This window comes from Panthera onca, chromosome E2, assembly GCF_046562875.1.
Source record: "Panthera onca isolate mPanOnc1 chromosome E2, mPanOnc1 haplotype 2, whole genome shotgun sequence".
Classification (NCBI taxonomy): Eukaryota; Metazoa; Chordata; class Mammalia; order Carnivora; family Felidae; genus Panthera; species Panthera onca.
In genome coordinates this window covers 2,334,765-2,353,135 of record NC_138353.1, presented here as the reverse complement: position 1 = coordinate 2,353,135, position 18,371 = coordinate 2,334,765, and the positions used below count along the sequence as shown (strand labels likewise).

General features: G+C 37.0%; 1 protein-coding gene across 7 annotated transcripts in view; it reads left to right on the top strand.

Moving 5' to 3' along the window:
* ZNF667 (zinc finger protein 667) overlaps positions 1-18,371 on the top strand; it is a 79,784-nt gene that overhangs the window by 50,060 nt on the left and 11,353 nt on the right. For 5 of the 7 annotated variants that reach the window (XM_078438657.2, XM_060652459.2, XM_060652456.3 and 2 more), the window contains exon 5: positions 6,182-9,042. The exons of the other annotated variants lie outside the window; for them this stretch is intronic. In XM_078438657.2, coding sequence (XP_078294783.1) covers positions 6,182-7,761 — 1,580 coding nt within the window. In that variant the 3' untranslated portion in view covers positions 7,762-9,042. Of the gene's footprint in view, positions 1-6,181; positions 9,043-18,371 lie in introns of those variants that run through there. 7 annotated transcript variants of the gene reach the window in all.

Genomic DNA, 18,371 nt, shown 5'->3' with positions numbered 1-18,371 from the left:
TGGGTGGAATATTAAGTCTTCCAGTCCACATGCACAGGATAGCTTTCCATTTATTTGTACCTTTGATGACTTTTAGCAGTGCTCTGTAGTTTTCCATGTACAAATTGCTTAAGTTAAATTTATTCCTGAATATTTTATCCTTTTTGATGCTATAGTAAATGGGATTGTTTTTCTTGTTTCCCTTTCTGAGTGGTCATTGTTAGTGTATAGAAACACAACTGATTTGAGTCTTAATTTTGTATCCTGCTGTTTTATTTGCTTGGATTTGTTTATTGGTTCAAACATTTTGTATGTCTGTGTGGAATGTTTAGGCTTCTCTACAAAGAAGATCATGTCATCTGTGAACAGGCAGAATGTCACTTCTTTTCCTTTTTTTAATGCTTTTTATTTCTTTTTTTAAAAAACTGCTCTGGTTTTTGAGGCACCTGGGTGGCTCAGTTGGTTAGGTGTCTGACTTTGGCTCAAGTCATGACCTCACGGTTCATGAGTTTGACCCCTGTCAGCACAGAGCCCGAAGCCTGCTTCGGATTCTGTGTCTTCCTCTCTCTGCCCTTCCCCTGCTTGCATTCTGTCTCAAAAATAAATAAACGTTTAAAAAATTTTAAAAAAACAACCCCACTGCTCTGGCTACAACTTCTGGTACTATGTTGAATAGCAGTGGTGAGAGTGAGCATTCTTGCCTTGTTTCTGATCTTAGGAAAGGGTTTTAGTCTTTCCATGTTTACTGTGATATTTGCTGTGGGTTTTTCAATTATGGATTTTATTATGTTGAGGTAGTTTCTTTCTATTTGTAGATTGTTGAGTGTTTTTATCATGAAAGGGTTTTGAATTTCGTCAAAAGTTTTTTCTGTATCAATTGATCATCATGTGGCTTTTGTCCTTTATTTTGTTAATGTGACGTATAACAGTGATTGATTTTCCCATATTGAACTGTCCTTGCTTTCCAGGTGTAAATCCCACTTGCTCGTGTGTGTGATCTTTTTAATGTGCTGTTAAGTTCAGTTTGCTAGTATTTTGTTTAGAATTTTTGCATTAATATGCATCAGAGGTACTCATCTGTAGTTTCCTTTTCTTGTGTTGCCTTTGTCTGATTTTGGTATTAAGGTAAAAGTAGCCTCATATAATGAGTTATCAAGTATTATTTTTGCTTCTGTCCTCTGAAAGAGATGATGGAGAATTGGTATGAGTTCTTTTAAATATTTGTTAGAATTCATCAGCAGATGCATCTGGGCCTGGTGCTTTCTGTTTTGGAAGGTTATTGGTTCTTTTTTTTTTTTTTTTTTTTTTTTTTTTTTTTAAGTTTATTTTGAGGGAGAGAAAGAGCAGGAGGCTGAGAGAGAGCCTGTCAGCACAGAGCCTGATTCAGGGCTTGAACTCCCATGAGATCGTGACCTGAGCCAAGCCCGAGTTGGATGCTTAACCAACTATCTATTCAATTTCTTGAATAGATAGAGGCCTATTCACATTTTCTGATTTCTTGTGTGACTTTTGGAATACTGTTCCTTTCAACAAAATGGTCTCTTTCATCTAGGTTATCAAATTTAAGGGCATAGAAGTTGTTCATAGTTTTCCTTTATTATTCTTTTAATTTTCATGAAATGTGTATTTGTGTCGTGTCTTTCATTTCTGATATTAGTAGTTTGTGTTTTCTCTATTTCTTGGCCTAGCTAGAACCTTATCAATTTTAGTGATTTTCAAAAAACCAGGTTTTAGTTTCATTGTATTTTTCTATTGATTTCTTGTTTTCAATTTCAGTGAGTTTTGCTGTAATTCTTACTTTTTTCTGCTTATTTTAATGTTTGTTTTTGAGAGAGAGAGCAGGGGAGGGATAGAGGATCCAAAGTGAGCGCCACACTGACAGTAGTGAGCCCAATTTGGGGCTCAAACTCATTAACCGTAAGATCATGACCTGAGCCAAAGTCGGACGCTCAACCAACTTGAGCTACCCAGGTGCCCCTCTTCTGCTTATTTTGGATTTGATTTGCTCTTTTAATGTTTTCCTGAGAAGGAAACTTAGATTACTGATATTATGTATTTATTTTTTAAGTTTATTTTTTTGAGAGACCGAGTGTGCGCCAGCAGGGGAGGGGCAGAGAGAGAATCCAAGCAGGCTCCACACCGTCCACGCACAGCCTGATGCAGGGCGTGATCCCACGAACTGTGAGATCATGACCTGAACTGAAATCAAGATTTGGATGCTCAATGGACTGAGTCACCCAGGTGCCCCTCATTTTAGATCTTTGTTCTTTTCTAATGTGCTATATAGTGCTATAAATTTCCCTAGGATAAACACTAGTTTCGTTGCATCCCACAAATTCTGGTAAGTTGTGTTTCTGTTTTCATTTAGTTCAGAATATTTAAAAATTTCTTTTGAGAGTTTTTTTTTTGTTTGTTTTTTTGTTTTTTTAATTTGATAGTGCAGGTGCATGAACAGGGAAGGTGCAGAGAGTGGGGGGAGAGGGATTCCCAAGCAGGCTCTGCTTTGTCAGCACAGGGCCTCATGCAGGGCTCTATCTCACAAACCATGAGATAATGACCTGAGCCAAAATCAAGAGTTTGATTCTTAACTGACTGAGTCACCCACATGCCCCTCATGTGTTGTTGAAAATGTATTATTTAACCTCCAAGTATTTAGGGATTTTCCACTGATCTTTCTGTTACTGATTTCTAGTTTAATTTCATTGTGGTCTGAGAGCACTGTGTGATTTCTATTCGTTGTTAAGGTGTGTTTTAAGGCCTAGAATGTTGTCTGTCTTGGGGAATATTCTGTGTAAGCTTGGGGACAATGTGACTACTACTGTCATTGGATGAAGTGGTCTGTAGATGCCAGTTATATTCAATTGAAAATGGTGTGGTTGAGTTCCCCTGAATTTTCTGCTTGCTCAATCTGTTCATTTATGAGGGAAGGATGTTGAAGTGTTTTAATAACTATGATAGTGGATTCATATATTTCTCCTTGCAGTTTTACAGTTTTTGTTGATTGTAGTTTGATGCTCTGTTGTTAGGCATATACACATTAAGAATTGTTATGTTTTCTGAAGAATTGATTCTTTCATTATGTAATGCCCCTCTTTATCCATGATAACTTTCCATGCTTTTAAGTCTGCTCTGTCTAGAATTAATATAGCTACTCCTGCTTTCTTTTGATTAGTGTTGGCATGGTATATTTCTCTCCATTCATTTACTTTTTAAAAAATTTATTAATGTACTGTTTAATTTACATCCAAGTTAGCACATGGTGCCACAATGATTTCAGGAGTAGATTCCTTAATGCCCCTTACCCATTTAGTCCATCCCCCCTCCCACAACCCCTTCAGCAACCCTCTGTTCTCTACATTTAGGAGTCTCTTATGTTTTGTCCCCCTCCCTATTTTTATAGTATTTTTGCTACCCTTTCCTTATGTTCATCTGTTTAGTATCTTAAATGCCACATATGAGTGAACTCGTATGATATTTGTCTTTCTCTAATTTCACTTAGCATAATACCCTCTAGTTCCATCCACATAGTTGCAAATGGCAAGATTTCATTCATTTTGATTGCTGAGTGATACTGTGTTGTGTATATATACCACATCTTCTTTATCCATCCATTCATTTACTTTTAATCTATGTCTAATCTATATCTAAAGTGGGTTTTTTACAGACAACACACAATTGGGCCATGTTTTTTAATTCACCCTGACAGTCTCTTTTAATTGTTACAGTAATTATACTGTTGACATTCAAAGTGATTACTCATATAGTTGGATTGATATCTACTTCTATACATAATAAGTATTTTTTATTGTCTTTATTCCTGCTTTTGTTTTCTCTTTTTCTGCTTGTTGTGGTTTTATTTTGTTTTTTGTTTATGTATTTTTAAGTAGGCTCTACACCCAGTGTGGGGCTTGAACTCAAACCCTGAGATCAAGAGTTGCATGCTCCACCAACTGAGTCAGCCAGGCGCCCCTCTGCCTATTGTGTTTTTAAACGAGCATTTCATATGATTCCAGTGTTATCAATTATACTTTTTTGTTTTTTAAGTGGTTGCCTTAGAGTTTACAGTATACCTTTATCCAAGTCCACTTTCAGGTACCAGTATATCACTTCATGGGACTGTGTCTTATAATAACAAAATAATGCTAATTTCTTCCTCCCATCACCTGTATCATTGTTATCATTCATTTCATTTATATATAAATATGATAAGCATGTATATATTACATGTACATACATAAGATGAAAAGATGACCAAACATTTTTGAATACATTGATGCTATTATTTTGAATAAACTATTACTGTTAGGTCAGTTAAGAATAAGAAAAATAGGGGTGCCTGGGTGGCTCAGTTGTTGGGTGTCTGACTCTTGGTTCCAGCTCAGATCATGATCTCACAATTTGTGAGATCAAGCCCCACGTCGAGCTCTAGGCTGACAGCACGGAACCTGCTTGAGATTCTCTGTCTCTCAAACTTTAAAATGAAAATGATAAGAAAAATAAAGGTTTTTTTCTTTTTTTTTTTTTTCCCTTCACTTATTGTTTCTTCATTGCTCTTCTTTTCTTTCTTCTTTCTCCTAGTAGTCTCATAATACGTTTGTCACTTTTTTGTAGTTGTCCCACGGTCTTTGGATATTCTGTTCTCTTTTTTTCAGTCTTTATTTACTGTGCTTTCCAAGTTTTAAGGGTTCTTTTTTTTTCTTTTTTTTAGTTTATTTTTATTTAGAGAGCAAGAAAGCACGTGAGCATGAGCAGGGTAGGGGCAGAGAGGGAGAGGGAGGATCCCAAGCAGGCTCCACACCATCAGTGTAGAGCCTGACACAGGGCTTAGACTCACAAACTGTGAGATCATAACATGAGCCAAAATGAAGGGTCAGATGTTGAACCGACTGAGCCACCCAGGAGCCCCTGATTTTTAAGAATTCTAATTTACCAATAGAATAAATCCTTTAGCTCTCAGAATCTTTCTTCAGCTGTGTCGAATTCTGTCCAAGTCATTCTTTATTTCTGTTAAAGTGTTTTTGATCTCAAACATTTTGTTTTGGTTCTGAGAATTTCCATCTCTCTGCTTACATTGCCCATCTGTTCTAATACGCTGTATACTTTATCATTAGAGCCCTTAACATATTAATCAATTTTAAATTTCTGGTCTGAGAATTCTAGCATCCCTGCCATATCAGTCTGATTTTGATGCTTGCTCTTTCTCTTCAAATTGTGTTATTTGCCTTTTGGTATGCCTTGTAATTTTTTTTTTACTTGCCAGCGGTGATGTACCAGGTAAAAGGAACTATTGTAAACAGCCCTTTAGTGATGTGTGATGGGTGAGGTGTGTCTTTTAGGGAGCCTTTGCCTCTGGAATGTGAATGTCTTCAGTTTCTCAGTGCCCCCCCGACCAAAACCCTATCCCTTTAGGAGGGACAGGATGGCTAGAGGCCGCTGAAATTGGAGGCAACCGTTTGTACTCTCCCCTGTCTTATGGATCCAAGAAGAGTTGTTGGTTTTAACATCTGTTTAGCTTTTTACTTGTTAGGATAAAGTTGTGCTTTCCAAGCTTCTTACATGAAGAACCGCAAACCAGAATTCCAGTGTTTTGTTTGTTTGTTTTTTTAAGATTGGATTTTAAGAATACATTTTAAAAATTTACAATTTCATTGGGATGTAATGTACATATTGTAAAATTCACTTAAGTGTATAATTCAGTGGTTTTTAATAAAGTTGACAACTTGTGTAGCCATCACCATAATCCAGTTTTAGAATATTTTTATCACCCTAATAAAATTCTTCATGTCCATTTACAATTAAACCCTAGTCCCACCTCCAGCCCCAGGCAACTACTAATTTACCTTCTGTTTGTAGTTTACCTTCTGCCTTTTTTGGACCTTTCATGTAATAAAAGTACATTCATCTAATGAATAACCTATGGAGTTTAATATGGTATGTGGTATGAATTTATCCTACAAATAAAACTTTGATTTATTAATTTCAAATCACAAGCTTTCCTGATTTTTAATTACTAAATATTTCTATAAAGCCTTTTGGCATGTTAAAATTACAGTAAGATACCACAAAGTTTTTCTTCTGGTTATCATCATTATTATTATGTTTGATGATGATTGATATTGTAATTATCATTGATAATAACTGCACAGAAACTTCATTTTTCCAGCATAGGAAAACAAATATTGAATTTCTTGGTGTCTTTCAGACTCAAGGTCTAAATATGAGACCAAGAAGTTACCAACATCTCTGTGCAACAAATCTGGGCAAAGCAGCTATCAGAAACCAGTTTCTGCATCACAAAAAGTTGCCATAGGAAAGAAAGGCTGCAAGAAAAGTTCAGTCCTAGTAAAACCCAAGAAAGTACATTCAGGAAAGAAATCTTTAAAATGTAATGACTGTGGGAAAACCTTTGGTCAAAGTTTATCTCTTAAACTTCATCAGAAATCTCATACTAGAGAGAAGCCTTATGAATGCAGTAATTGTAGAAAAGCTTTCAGACAGATCTCATCCCTCATTCTTCATCAGAAAATTCACAATGGAAGGAAAAGCCATGAATGTGATAAGTGTGGAGAAAACTTCATTCAAAGAACATCTCTTATTCTACATGGGAAAGTTCATAATGGAAAAGAAACCTTTCACTGTGGGAAGGCCTTGAGTCAGTACCCAACTCTCACTGTGGGCCAGAAAATTCACTTTGTTGAGAATATCCACCAGTGTGGAAAGTGTGGGAAAGACTTCATTCGAAAGTCATCCCTTTTACTTCATAAGAAGATTCACAGCAAAAAGAAATTACATAAATGCAATAAATGTGGGAGAGGCTTCAAAAACAAATCAGCCCTTGTTATACATAAAAGAATTCACACTGGAGAGAAAACCTATGAAAGTGAGAAGACCTTAAGTCAGAGTCTACTGCAGAAAAGTCACCATTTAGAGAATCCTTATAAATGCAGAGAATGTGGAAAATCCTTTAATAGGATTTCATCCATTTTGCTTCATCAGAGAATTCACACATCAAAGAAACCCTACAAATGTGATAAATGTGACAAGGTCTTCAGGCGCCTTTCAACCCTTATTCTACATCTAAGAATTCATAATGGAGAGAAACTCTACAGATGCAGTAAATGTGAAAAGGTCTGTAATCGGCATTCATCCCTTATTCAACATCAGAAAGTTCATACAAGGAAAAAGAAACTGTTTGAATGTAAGGAATGTGGGAAGATGTTTTCTGGAACTGCCAACCTTAAAATACATCAGAACATTCATTCTGAAGAGAAGCCTTTCAAATGCAATAAATGTAGTAAAGTTTTTGGTCGTCAGTCATTTCTTATTGAACATCAGAGAATTCATACTGGAGAAAAGCCCTATCAATGTGAGGAATGTGGAAAAGCCTTCAGTCATCGAATATCTCTTACTCGGCATAAGAGAATTCATACTGAAGATAGACCCTATGAATGTGATCAGTGTGGGAAAGCCTTCAGTCAGAGTGCACACCTTGCTCAACATGAAAGAATTCACACTGGAGAAAAACCATATACGTGCAAAACATGTGGGAAGGCCTTTAGTCAACGCACATCCCTTATTCTACATGAAAGAAGTCATACTGGAGAGAAACCCTATGAATGTAATGAATGTGGGAAGGCATTTAGTAGTGGCTCAGATCTTATTCGGCATCAGAGAAGTCATTCTTCAGAGAAACCATATGAATGTAGTAAATGTGGGAAGGCATATAGTCGGAGTTCATCTCTGATTCGACATCAGAATACACATTCTGAGGAAAAAGCCTAAGTTTGTTTTAAATATGTGAAAGCGTAGAATGAGGCTATAAAAGTAGCAGAGACCAAGGCATGGGAAAAATGCCTTTGTCTATAACATAAATTTTGTAAAAATGGGACCATCTTGGTGATGTGTCCCACTTTGAAAGCCAAAGAGCAAAAGTCATTAGGGTGACTTTGACCAGACAGTTTGTAATCAACCGAGGCAGTGATGTTACCATAGGTCTTAATTTCAAAGCAGCAAGTTCAGATGACTGGATCATTTTTAATGAAGACCACTCTTCATTCCATAAGACACTGATGTTTTATTTGCAGTGTAATTTAGAAAGCTGTTTCATTAGTGACATACAACAAAGTGGAACCACAAAGCCCATATTTATAGATGGGGCTTTGAGCCTTATTTAAGGTCACATGAAGAAAGAGTTTTAAGTTTGTCCCTTAGAACTAGACTATCATGTATAAGAGATTTCCTGGGCAAACGAGGGTACTACTTTCAGCTGACAGAAAATTGTGGGTGAGAAAAAAGTAGAGTGAATCTTCAAGTGGATAAAGATAACACTCATAATGTGTGTGAATCAGTAGAGTTACTATCATACTGTCTCCATGAATATGAAGATACATAATCTTCATGGTATGAAAAATCTTAACAAGCCTGAGAGAGGCTAATGGGAAAAAAGAAGCCAGGATATACTGAAGAATGGGAACTTAAGAGCAGGGAGAAATTATTTGTTACTATTTTATTTGAAAAGAAATTTGTTTATATTTATATGAATAAACAGTGGTATTTTCATGTAAGAACAGTGGTGTGCAATAAGTGACTGGTGGAGAATGAGACGCCATTCCCTAAATGTGTCCTCTCAGAATTTATATGTCAAACCCCTAACCTCTAAAGATAGGGACCTTTGGGAGATAATTAGGGATAGATGAGTTTATGAGGGTACATCATGATAGGATTAGTGTCTTTAAAAGAAAGGATGCCAGAGAGCTTGCTCTAAGCCATGAGAAGATACTACAAGAAGGTGGCTGTCTGCAAGCCAGGAAGCTAGCTCTCCCTACCATCCAACCATGTGGCACCCTGATCTCCAGAACTGAAGAATAAGTTTCTTTTGTTTAAGTCACCCAGGATATGGTATTTTGTTATGGCAGCCCAAGCTGACTAATACATGGGAGGAAACTCTGGATTTATGTACCAGTCTCTTTTCCTGTCAGCTAATCACCATATGTAACAGCTTTCAGTCCCTGTTTCCCGCTTGTACAAAGTATGTAAGAAATAAAATCAGAGTTCTTTTTGTTATTGGGTTATATACGGTTGGAGTATTCTGCAAAAACCATGTTTGTAAACACCCATATCTTGCTAAGATAACTGCGAAATGTATAACCATGAGAGTTACGCCATTCTAACTTTGACCACAACTGAGAAAATAACATCCAGATTTGTGAAGGGTAAGCATGCATATAGGATAATAGAACAGTTAACTTTTCATTTACACTTGTCATAGTACTGTAAAAACATAAAATATCTCCAACATTTGGAGCAAATGGGTGAACAAATTAACAGAATGCTCATGGAGAGGCAGGTCTATTCTTCCTCCCCTTCCACACCCCTGGCTTTGTTAATTTCTTTGCCAACCTGCCATAGAGATTGGTTCCAAATCAATGGTCACAAACCTACTATATATAATATAAACTAATAAGACATTGTACTTGCCTGCAGACGTTTAGAGTTTTCTAGGGAATACATAATATTAAAATGTGCAAACATATATAAAAGACACAGATAATAACCAAGAAGAAGATGGTGAACTCCACTGTGAGTGGAGGACATGGGAACAGGGATTACTTGGAGATAGTGACCATATTAAAGGAAGAACAGGACTCAGGCTGACTAGGCACTTAAGAGTTGGAAGGCTATTGAAGGCAAAGAGAGAAAGTACACATGCACAAGATAGTGGCAGGAGGTTGTAGAGTATTAGAGGAGTGGCAAATTCCAGTATTTAGTATAGTGACTGGCACATTGAAGTGGTAAGTACTAGTGAGATCTTGAGTGAATAAATGAATGAAAATGTTTCAGTATAACTGGATTTTCTGAGCCATAGTTGTCAGGGAACACTTAAATCTGAAGGTGACTCAGACATTGAGATAAAACCCTTGGGAAAATAGGCTAAGGAATCACTAGTGATGTTTGAAGACTCTGGTGAACTCAGAGTAACCACAGCAGCAACCAGACTTAAACCTAGTCCAGTTCTTGTCTGTATTAATGAATTCTTCCCTCCCCCCACCCCATCCAAGGCTTAACAGAAGGAATGACATGACCATTTCCAGAAATCTATTTACCTGTGTTGGTTCTACACATGATTCCTAGCTTTTGGGGTCGGGGATGGGGGGAGAATTACAAAGCATGCAAAACAAGAATAATCTACACTTTCCATCCCCACCAAGTGACAAAGCACTCCAGAACTACTCAAAGTGACAGCTGTTGGACTGACAAAATTTTAAACAACTATAATATGTTCAAGGCTGTAACCAAAAAGATGCACAGCAGCCAAACTACATGGGTCATTTGAGCAGAGGTGGAACTATATGAATCATGGAAATAATAGAAATGAACACAGATGAACACTTTTCAACAGGTTCATCAGTATACTTAAGTATGCTTGACACAGCCAAGGAAACAATAAGTGAACCTTGAAGTTAGGTTTTTAATCCAAATATATTTCTTAAATTACAGCAAATGCAAATGGTCTAAACACACCAGTTAAGAGATGGCAAAACAACTGAATTGAAAAGCAGGACCCAGCATATGCTAGCAGAAACTTTAAATATACAGGCATACATAATTAAAAGTGGGGGAAAAGATAGAACACGCAAACACTGATGAAAGTTGGAATCACGATATTAGTGTCAGATGAAGCAGACATTAGAACAACAAATGTAATCAGGGATAAAGAGACATAAAAAGGATCAATTTCCAGGTAAACATAACAGTCCTAATTGTACATGTATCAAACTACAGAGGTAGAAATTACACAAATGAAAAAAGAACAGAAAGGGTAAATGGCTCAATCCACTATTACTGGAGATTTCACCATTGTCTCTCTGCTATTAATAGAACAAGTAGTATATAGAACCCCTGAACAACAAAATTGACCAAATTAACTAGTTGACATTTATAAAACATAAGAGAATACATTCAAGTACACATGAAGCATTTTACCAAAACCATAAAACAAATCTTAAGTTTTAAACAACTGGTTGTATAAATTGTATTCCCTGACTATGGCAGAACTAAACTAGCAACAACCGTAAGATACCTGAAAATATTTGGAAAGCTTAAACTACAAATTCCTTTTTTTTTTTTTTTAACGTTTATTCATTTTTCTTATAGAGACAGTGTGAGTGGGGGAGGGGCAGAGAGAGAGGGAGACACAGAATCTGAAGCAGGCTCCAGGCTCTGAGCTGTCAGCACAGAGCCCGATGCGGGGCTTGAACTCACAGACCGTGAGATCACGATCTGAACTGAAGTCGGACGCTTCACCACTGAGCCACCCAGGCGCCCCTCCCTTTTTTTTTTTTTTTTTTTTTTTTTGTTAAAAAGACCTGTTCAGATTGTTCTTGAGAAAACTTTTGATCATTCCAAGAAAATTTCCCATTTCATCTAAGTTCTCAAATCATTTCCATGAAGTCCACAACATTCTTGTAACCATTTCATAACTGTAGAATTTGTGGTGATGTCACCTCTGCTATTCCAGATATTGGTAACTTGTGTATTTTCCTTTTTCAGTAGTCAGTCTGAAGATTTATTAGTTTTATTGACCTGTTTTTGCTTCCTATTTCATTGATTTTATTATTTACATGCTAATGCTAATGTGGAAATTTGTTAAGGTGGAAATTGTGTTAATTTGAAGTCACTGGGAGCTTTCAAAATTTTATAACTTAGTGTAGTGTATTCCCTTCTAAGCACTGTGTTAGCTGCATCCCACACATTTTGACATGGTGTGTTCTAAGTTTCACTCAATTTTAAATACTTCCTTTTTTTCCTTTTTGATTTCTCTTTAGACTCATGGATTACTGTTTAGGTCCAACTACTTGGAGATTTTTCAAGTATCTTTGTGTTACTGATTTCTAATTTAATCCTTTCTAGTCAGAAAATGTGTTTTATATGACTGGAGTTTTTTTAAGTTTATTGAGATATGTTTTAAAGCCTGGAATATGGTCTATTTTGATAAATATTCTGGATGCAGTAAAATAATTTATATTCTATTCTTGGGTGAAAGGTTTTTAAAATGTCAGGTCAAGTTTGTTGGATAGTATAGTTCAGGTCTTCAGTATCCTTACTGATTTTCTGTTTACTTGTTCTTATGACAGATGTGTGTCAGAATCTCTTATAATTTTGGATTTGTCCATTTCTCCTTGTAATTCTATCAGTTCTTTTCCCAGGTAATTCAAGTGGTTTCCTCACATGCATGCTGGATCAGTGTTCAGGTAAAAACTAGAGTTTTTACACAAAAGATTCTGATGTCTAGGTGTTTTTTCCTCTAAGAGCTCTCAGGCACTTCATCCTAAGAACGCTAGCCACCTCAGTCAATCTCCCTGGCTCCCAGACCCATCTCAACTCAGGGAGACCATAGCCTGGAAACTCTCCATGCAGTTATTTGGGGGAAATCACAGTACTCACCTCATTTGTTTCCCATTTTTCAGGGATCTCTGTCTCATTGCCTGATGTCCAGTGTCTTGGATACCAAGGTTTCATATATTTTGTCCAGTTTTAAGTGTTTCAGATGAGATGATAAACTATCCTCCTCCCCCCTCCCCCATAATTCCATCTTCACTGGAAGTTTATATCTCAAATTCACATTTAACAAGAACAGAATGACTATGGATGTAGGAATAAAAAAAACTGCAATTAACATTCTTGTGTACATGCTTTTGAAAACTTTCACCAGTATTTTTGGAGAAGTTCCTGGGTCAAAAAGATAGGCAAATTCTAATAGATCTTTAACTTGCCCTTTCTATTCAAACTACCAACACTCTAGAATGAAGGATTTTTGGATGAATTTTTATGTACCTTCATTCAGTGCTGCCTACATCTTGCTCAGCAAGTTGGGATATACTGGTATAGTTTTTCAAAATTTCTTCTACCTACTTTTTCTCCATTATGCCAGTCTTATGAGAGGGCAGAGGGTGCCAGAGATCCTGGCATGTTCATTTAGTGTGGCCCTGTTGTTTCTGTATTAAACTTTTCATAGTGTGTGATGTGAGATGGTCTCGATTTATTTTTTCTTTTCTTTGAGAGCAAGTGTGACTGGGGGAGGGGCAGAGGGAGAGAAAAGTTCTTAAGCAGGCTCCACACCCAATGCAGAGCCCAATGTGGGCTTGCTCTCACAACTGAGATCATGACCTGAGCTGAAATCAAGAGCTTAACTAGCTGAGCTACTCGGGCGCGCCCTTCCCTTTACTTTTTCAATGGGGCTGGCTTTTTTCTTTTGTCATTTCATTCAATTTTGTTAGAAGGAAGTTCTGTTAAGTCTGAATCTTCTGTTCCATAGGGTCTCTGAAAGACTTTTAAATTTTTGAATAGAGGCCCCCGGGTGGCTCAGTTGAGCGTCGGTTGAGCCTCCGACTTCAGCTCAGGTCATGATCTCACGGTTGGTGAGTTCCAGCCCTGCATCAGAGTCTGTGCTGACAGCCTAGAGCCTGTAGTCTGCTTTGGATTCTGTGTCTCCCTCTCTCTGCCCCTCCCCCGCTCATGCTCTGTCTCTGTCTCTCTTTCTCAAAAATAAACACTAAAAAAGATTTTTTTTTAATTTTTTTAATGAATAGATTTCTTCCTGATCTAGCTATTTTTCCAAGGGCAGTGCTCCAGACTGGCAAGAAATTTGTTTTAGCCCGGTGATTCTCAGATGTTACTGTGTATTCAGATCACCTGGGGATTTTGTAGAGCTGCAGATTCTGAATCACTAGGTCTGGATTAGGGCCCAATATTCTGGAATTGTGAGAAATTATCAAGTGATGCTGCTGGTCTGTAGCCCACACTTTCAGTAGTAAGTATTTAGCCTTTCTTTACCTTACAGTCCTGCATATCATTGGCAGTTTCTCTCCCCTCTGACATATGATAGGTTAGCTTTTCAAAACCCAAGTGTTTCCTCCTTAAACCCTTCAGCTACTCACCCTTCCACTCTGCAACTGTAAACCATTTAGGGAGGCTTCTAAAGTGAGACTTTTTGAAGTAAAACTGTGGTCCTAATCAAGACACTTTTCTTTTGCCCTTCCAGATAGGACATTGCTTTGGAAGAATTTTTTACTCTTTGATATTACAGCATCAGTTTCCTCTCAGGATTCTTACCACATTTAGCCACATTTCCTTATGGATTTTGAGGCTCAGGATTGTAGATATTTCTTCACTTCATCAAAGATGGAGCTCCCATGTATGTTTCTTGTTGCTTTAATTTGGCTTCAGAAAGGAGAAAGGGAGAGACACATCTTGGTTCCACCTTTTTATATTCAGGAGCTAGTAAATACATTTAAAGTCTCCTCATAAATATGTATGATTTTGCCTCCTTAAGGGTATGTACCACTCGACCACTCACAGACACAGTGGAAGGGTGGGGAGTGGGGAGGCGGAAATGAAGTTTCTTTACTTGAAGGCAACCCTCTTTGTAGATCAGGTCTGCTGTCCTTTATGTAAACAGCTTTACTTGCTGTTGGTTGCCTCTGACACCTGTGAAGGAAGCCTTCTTTGGAAGGATTTAAAAGGAACTCGCCTGAAGTCTGGCATGAATGGTCCAGGAGATGAGGCTCAACCACTAGTCACCCAAGCCCTGGTCTCTTGATGTTGAGGTTGTCCTGTCTAGCATGCAGCCATTTTAAGATTACTGGCAAGACAGCTAAATTACAAGCTTACAGTGTACCGAGTCCAGTCCACCCATGGAAATTTAACTTAACCCTTGCTACAGGGTCTGAGGCAGCACCACCTCATCAAACACACTCTGCAGCAAATATTGGAATATTCGCACACTTAGTGAATCGATCAATGTCCTTGTCAGGCCAAATTTTTTCTTTATGGGAAGTGACTCTCAACCTCCCTCCACCTTGTCCCCATTCCATGGGAATTTTGTGAACTGGTCAATCCAGTGATCCAGTCCCACTACCAGAGGCATGTGCACTTGACCCAGACTGGCCAGAGTATCCCATACCATGGACCTAGTGAGCGGTCCAGAGAACCAAATTCTGTTTTAGAACAAATTCTATTTTTCTTCTCTGACTGACATGGAGACTAAGAGAAAGATCATTTTCCTTTTGAGATTAAAAGCTGGCAGGACCTTTTAAGTCTAATATCAAGAGGCCATTTTATTTCCCCCACCAAGAGAGAGCCTGCCAGAGAATGAAACAACTAATCTCTGATAGTCTGAGTGATCACCTAAAGCTGCACCATATACACACTATATCTTTCAATTTCAGGTCCTAAAAATTCCTTTTTCCAAGCTAATTGGAATTAGGTTTCTGTCAGAATCCTAATCCTAAATTGCTGCTTTTCCATTTATCAACTTTATAGACTCTTTAGTAATATTTCTTAGGAAAGATAAGAATTTAACTCATCCCACCATATTAGCTCCTCTGTTGTATTTTACCTGGAAATACAGGTAACCTGTTTCTTATTCTGTTGACTTTAATTAGATCTTCTGAATCTCCTCTATGAGAATATTGCCCCTCATCCTTCCTCAATCTCTCATTATTACCATCAACCGCCCACCATCCAATCTGTCAGCTACATTTTGCCTGTTACATTAAGTAGACAGTAAATAGTCCTACATACATGCAGAGACAAACTTAAGTGACTTGTCTATATATTGTAAAGTTGGAAATAAAATAGCACTCAATCATTATCATGGTGTAAATATTCTCTGAAGAGTTGGAGCCAAGCAGTGTGTGAAGATTACATTTCCTCCTCTATAGGTCTGATGTTATCCCAGTATGCACTTAGAGGAGTCTCTTCCTGGTATCAGTCAAATGGATTTTATTTTTTCATATCTGTTTTCCAAAATCATACCGCATTTCATGGGGACTTTATATTCAGACCTGATAACTGGTATGGTTTTTCAAAGCCAATAATTGCCTGTCTTCCTAAGAACAAACTTTTATTCTTCACCGTATTGTTATAATCCTCCAACTTCGTACCTACTTAATGTAACCTATTTCAATCTTCCTGAAGATTTTCTTCATTGAGTTCCTGGATTTGTAGCCTAGAGTGATTTGGTCTGATTGTTGTAGAACCATCATCCTAGTCATCCTCAGCACCGCTTTCCCAATCACATGTGTTTATTGAAGTTTTTCCTGCTGCCGCCTTCCTGTTTCATCCAAATTTTGCTGAAGCTAATCCTTTAGTACCCTAATAAAGGATAAATGAGAGTAAACTGAAGCAAACTACACATACAGAATATCAGTGTTTGGTCTCACGCTTTATTGTTGTTTGGGTATAGACTTCTAGATTCAAAGTAATTTTACTTTGTAACTTGGAAGGTGCAGCACATTCTGTATTATCTAATATTGCTGACAGGGAGGAGGCTAATGGTATCTCGAATGTTCTTTTTAGAGACACTGACATTTTTTTAAAGCTTTTTGAAAAGGATGGTTTCATCTTCAGTATTCTGAAATTTCACAAGCATATTTCTGGATGTATTTTTTTCCCATTGTAATTGTTTTTGCCAATTCAGCCCAACACTTGGTGAACTATTCCAAGCTGAACATTCATAACTTTCTTCAGTTTATAAAGGTTCTCAATCATTTGATATCCTTTCTCTGTAAACTTCTTTGGAACTCCTATTAATTGAATGTCCCTTTTTGTTTATAATTTATGAGCTTGGAAAGTTTCCTGAATTTTCTTTAAAAACTTCTGTTAGGTTTATTACAGCAATAACATTTTTTTCATTCTTAGGAGTTCGGATTTGTTTTTTTCTACAAAACAGACGATTTCTTTCTGTACTATTTTTTTCTTTAAAACAATTTAAAAAATTTTTAACTCCAGTACAGTTAACATTGTTGCATCCACTTCAGGTGTACAGTATTACCTAATTTTTTTAATATAGATTCCCATAAATATGGGAATACTTAGGTTCAAATTTAATATAAATTTTGTTTTCTTCTGTTATTACATAACTTTCCCCACTGTAGGTTTATTTCGGTCTCTTGCTTCTTATTCTGATAGTTTTCATATGTTATGATCCTTAACTGTCTGTTCAACATTTAGGAATGATATGGCTTGAGGCATCTGGCTGGCTCAGTTGGTAGAACATAAAACTCTTGATCTCAGGGTTGTAAGTTGAGTCCCATGTTGGGTATAGAGATTACTTTTTAAAAAATCTGATTATGGCTTGATTATTCCAGGTAGCTGTATATCAGTTTCCCTGGATGGGAAAGGTTACTGGGATCTCTGTATGCTTGGGAAGGACTGGCAAGTCGATGAGCTAATATTCTCTAAATTCCAAAAAGGTTCTAATTTACCTGCCAGCTTTCCCTCATGCTAAGTTCACTTTTTCATAGGTAAAATTTCTTACATTGTTGTTTAGAACTTCAAATACTACAGAGAACACAAAATCTCCTCTTGACCAGAATATCCAATCCCAGTCTCCTCCCTAGAAGGAACACTTATTAGTTGGGTGTCTCTCCAGACCCTTTCTAAATATTTGCATACTTATTTAAATGTGTTAGAAATGTTTTTAAAATATATAATACTGTGCAAATCTGCAAAATTTGCTGCTTCAGTGTCCTTCAGACAAATCCATCCATGTCTATATCATTGGTCCCTTCTTTGAAACTGCTGCTAATATTTCTAGTCAAGTCCCATGGAACTCTAGATTGTTTCCAGTGTTTCATGTACTAATCATACTGCCTTCCAAAGGGACTTGAGTGAACATGTTAAAAACTTCACTGCCTCCAAAATGGCAATGAGGAGTACTCATTTCTCCAAACAGCTGCCACTTTTTGATATTATTATTTAAATCTGTATCTCAATACTAGTGAGGTTAAGCAGGGACTCCTTTATCAGCCATCCCGATTTCTTCTATGATTTACCTATTCTTATACTTTGTCCATTTTTATACTTGTTTAGTTGTCCTTTACTTATAGGTGTTCTCACATCTTTCCCTTTATATATTATAAATAATTTCTTCCCTTCTGTTGTTTTTAAATTGTTTAAAGCATTTTTTAGAAAGATATGTTCAATCCCAGTTCGTAAATATATCCTACTATATTTTCTTATAATACTTGCTAATTTTACATTTAAGAATTTATTTAACTGGAAGTCATTTTTGTGGATGGTGTGAAGGATCCTATTCAATTTACTTATAGAACAGAGGGTGAAGTGAGGAAGCTGTTGACTGCCACATAGAAAGGCACTGAACAGTCTTGTCACTGTTTCTTATTATCCCCAGCCTCTGTAGAGTGGCTTTTGTTACTGACATCCCTATCATTCAAACATTTCAGATAGCAGCAGCCTCTGCTACATTTCATGAATGAACACTTTCTTCCCTTTTGTCTATTATTTGTTCAACTCTCTCATCCACTGATGATCCTCTTTTCTGATCTTTTTTGTTTGGTACCTTTTACATTGTTTTATCTGTTTAATGG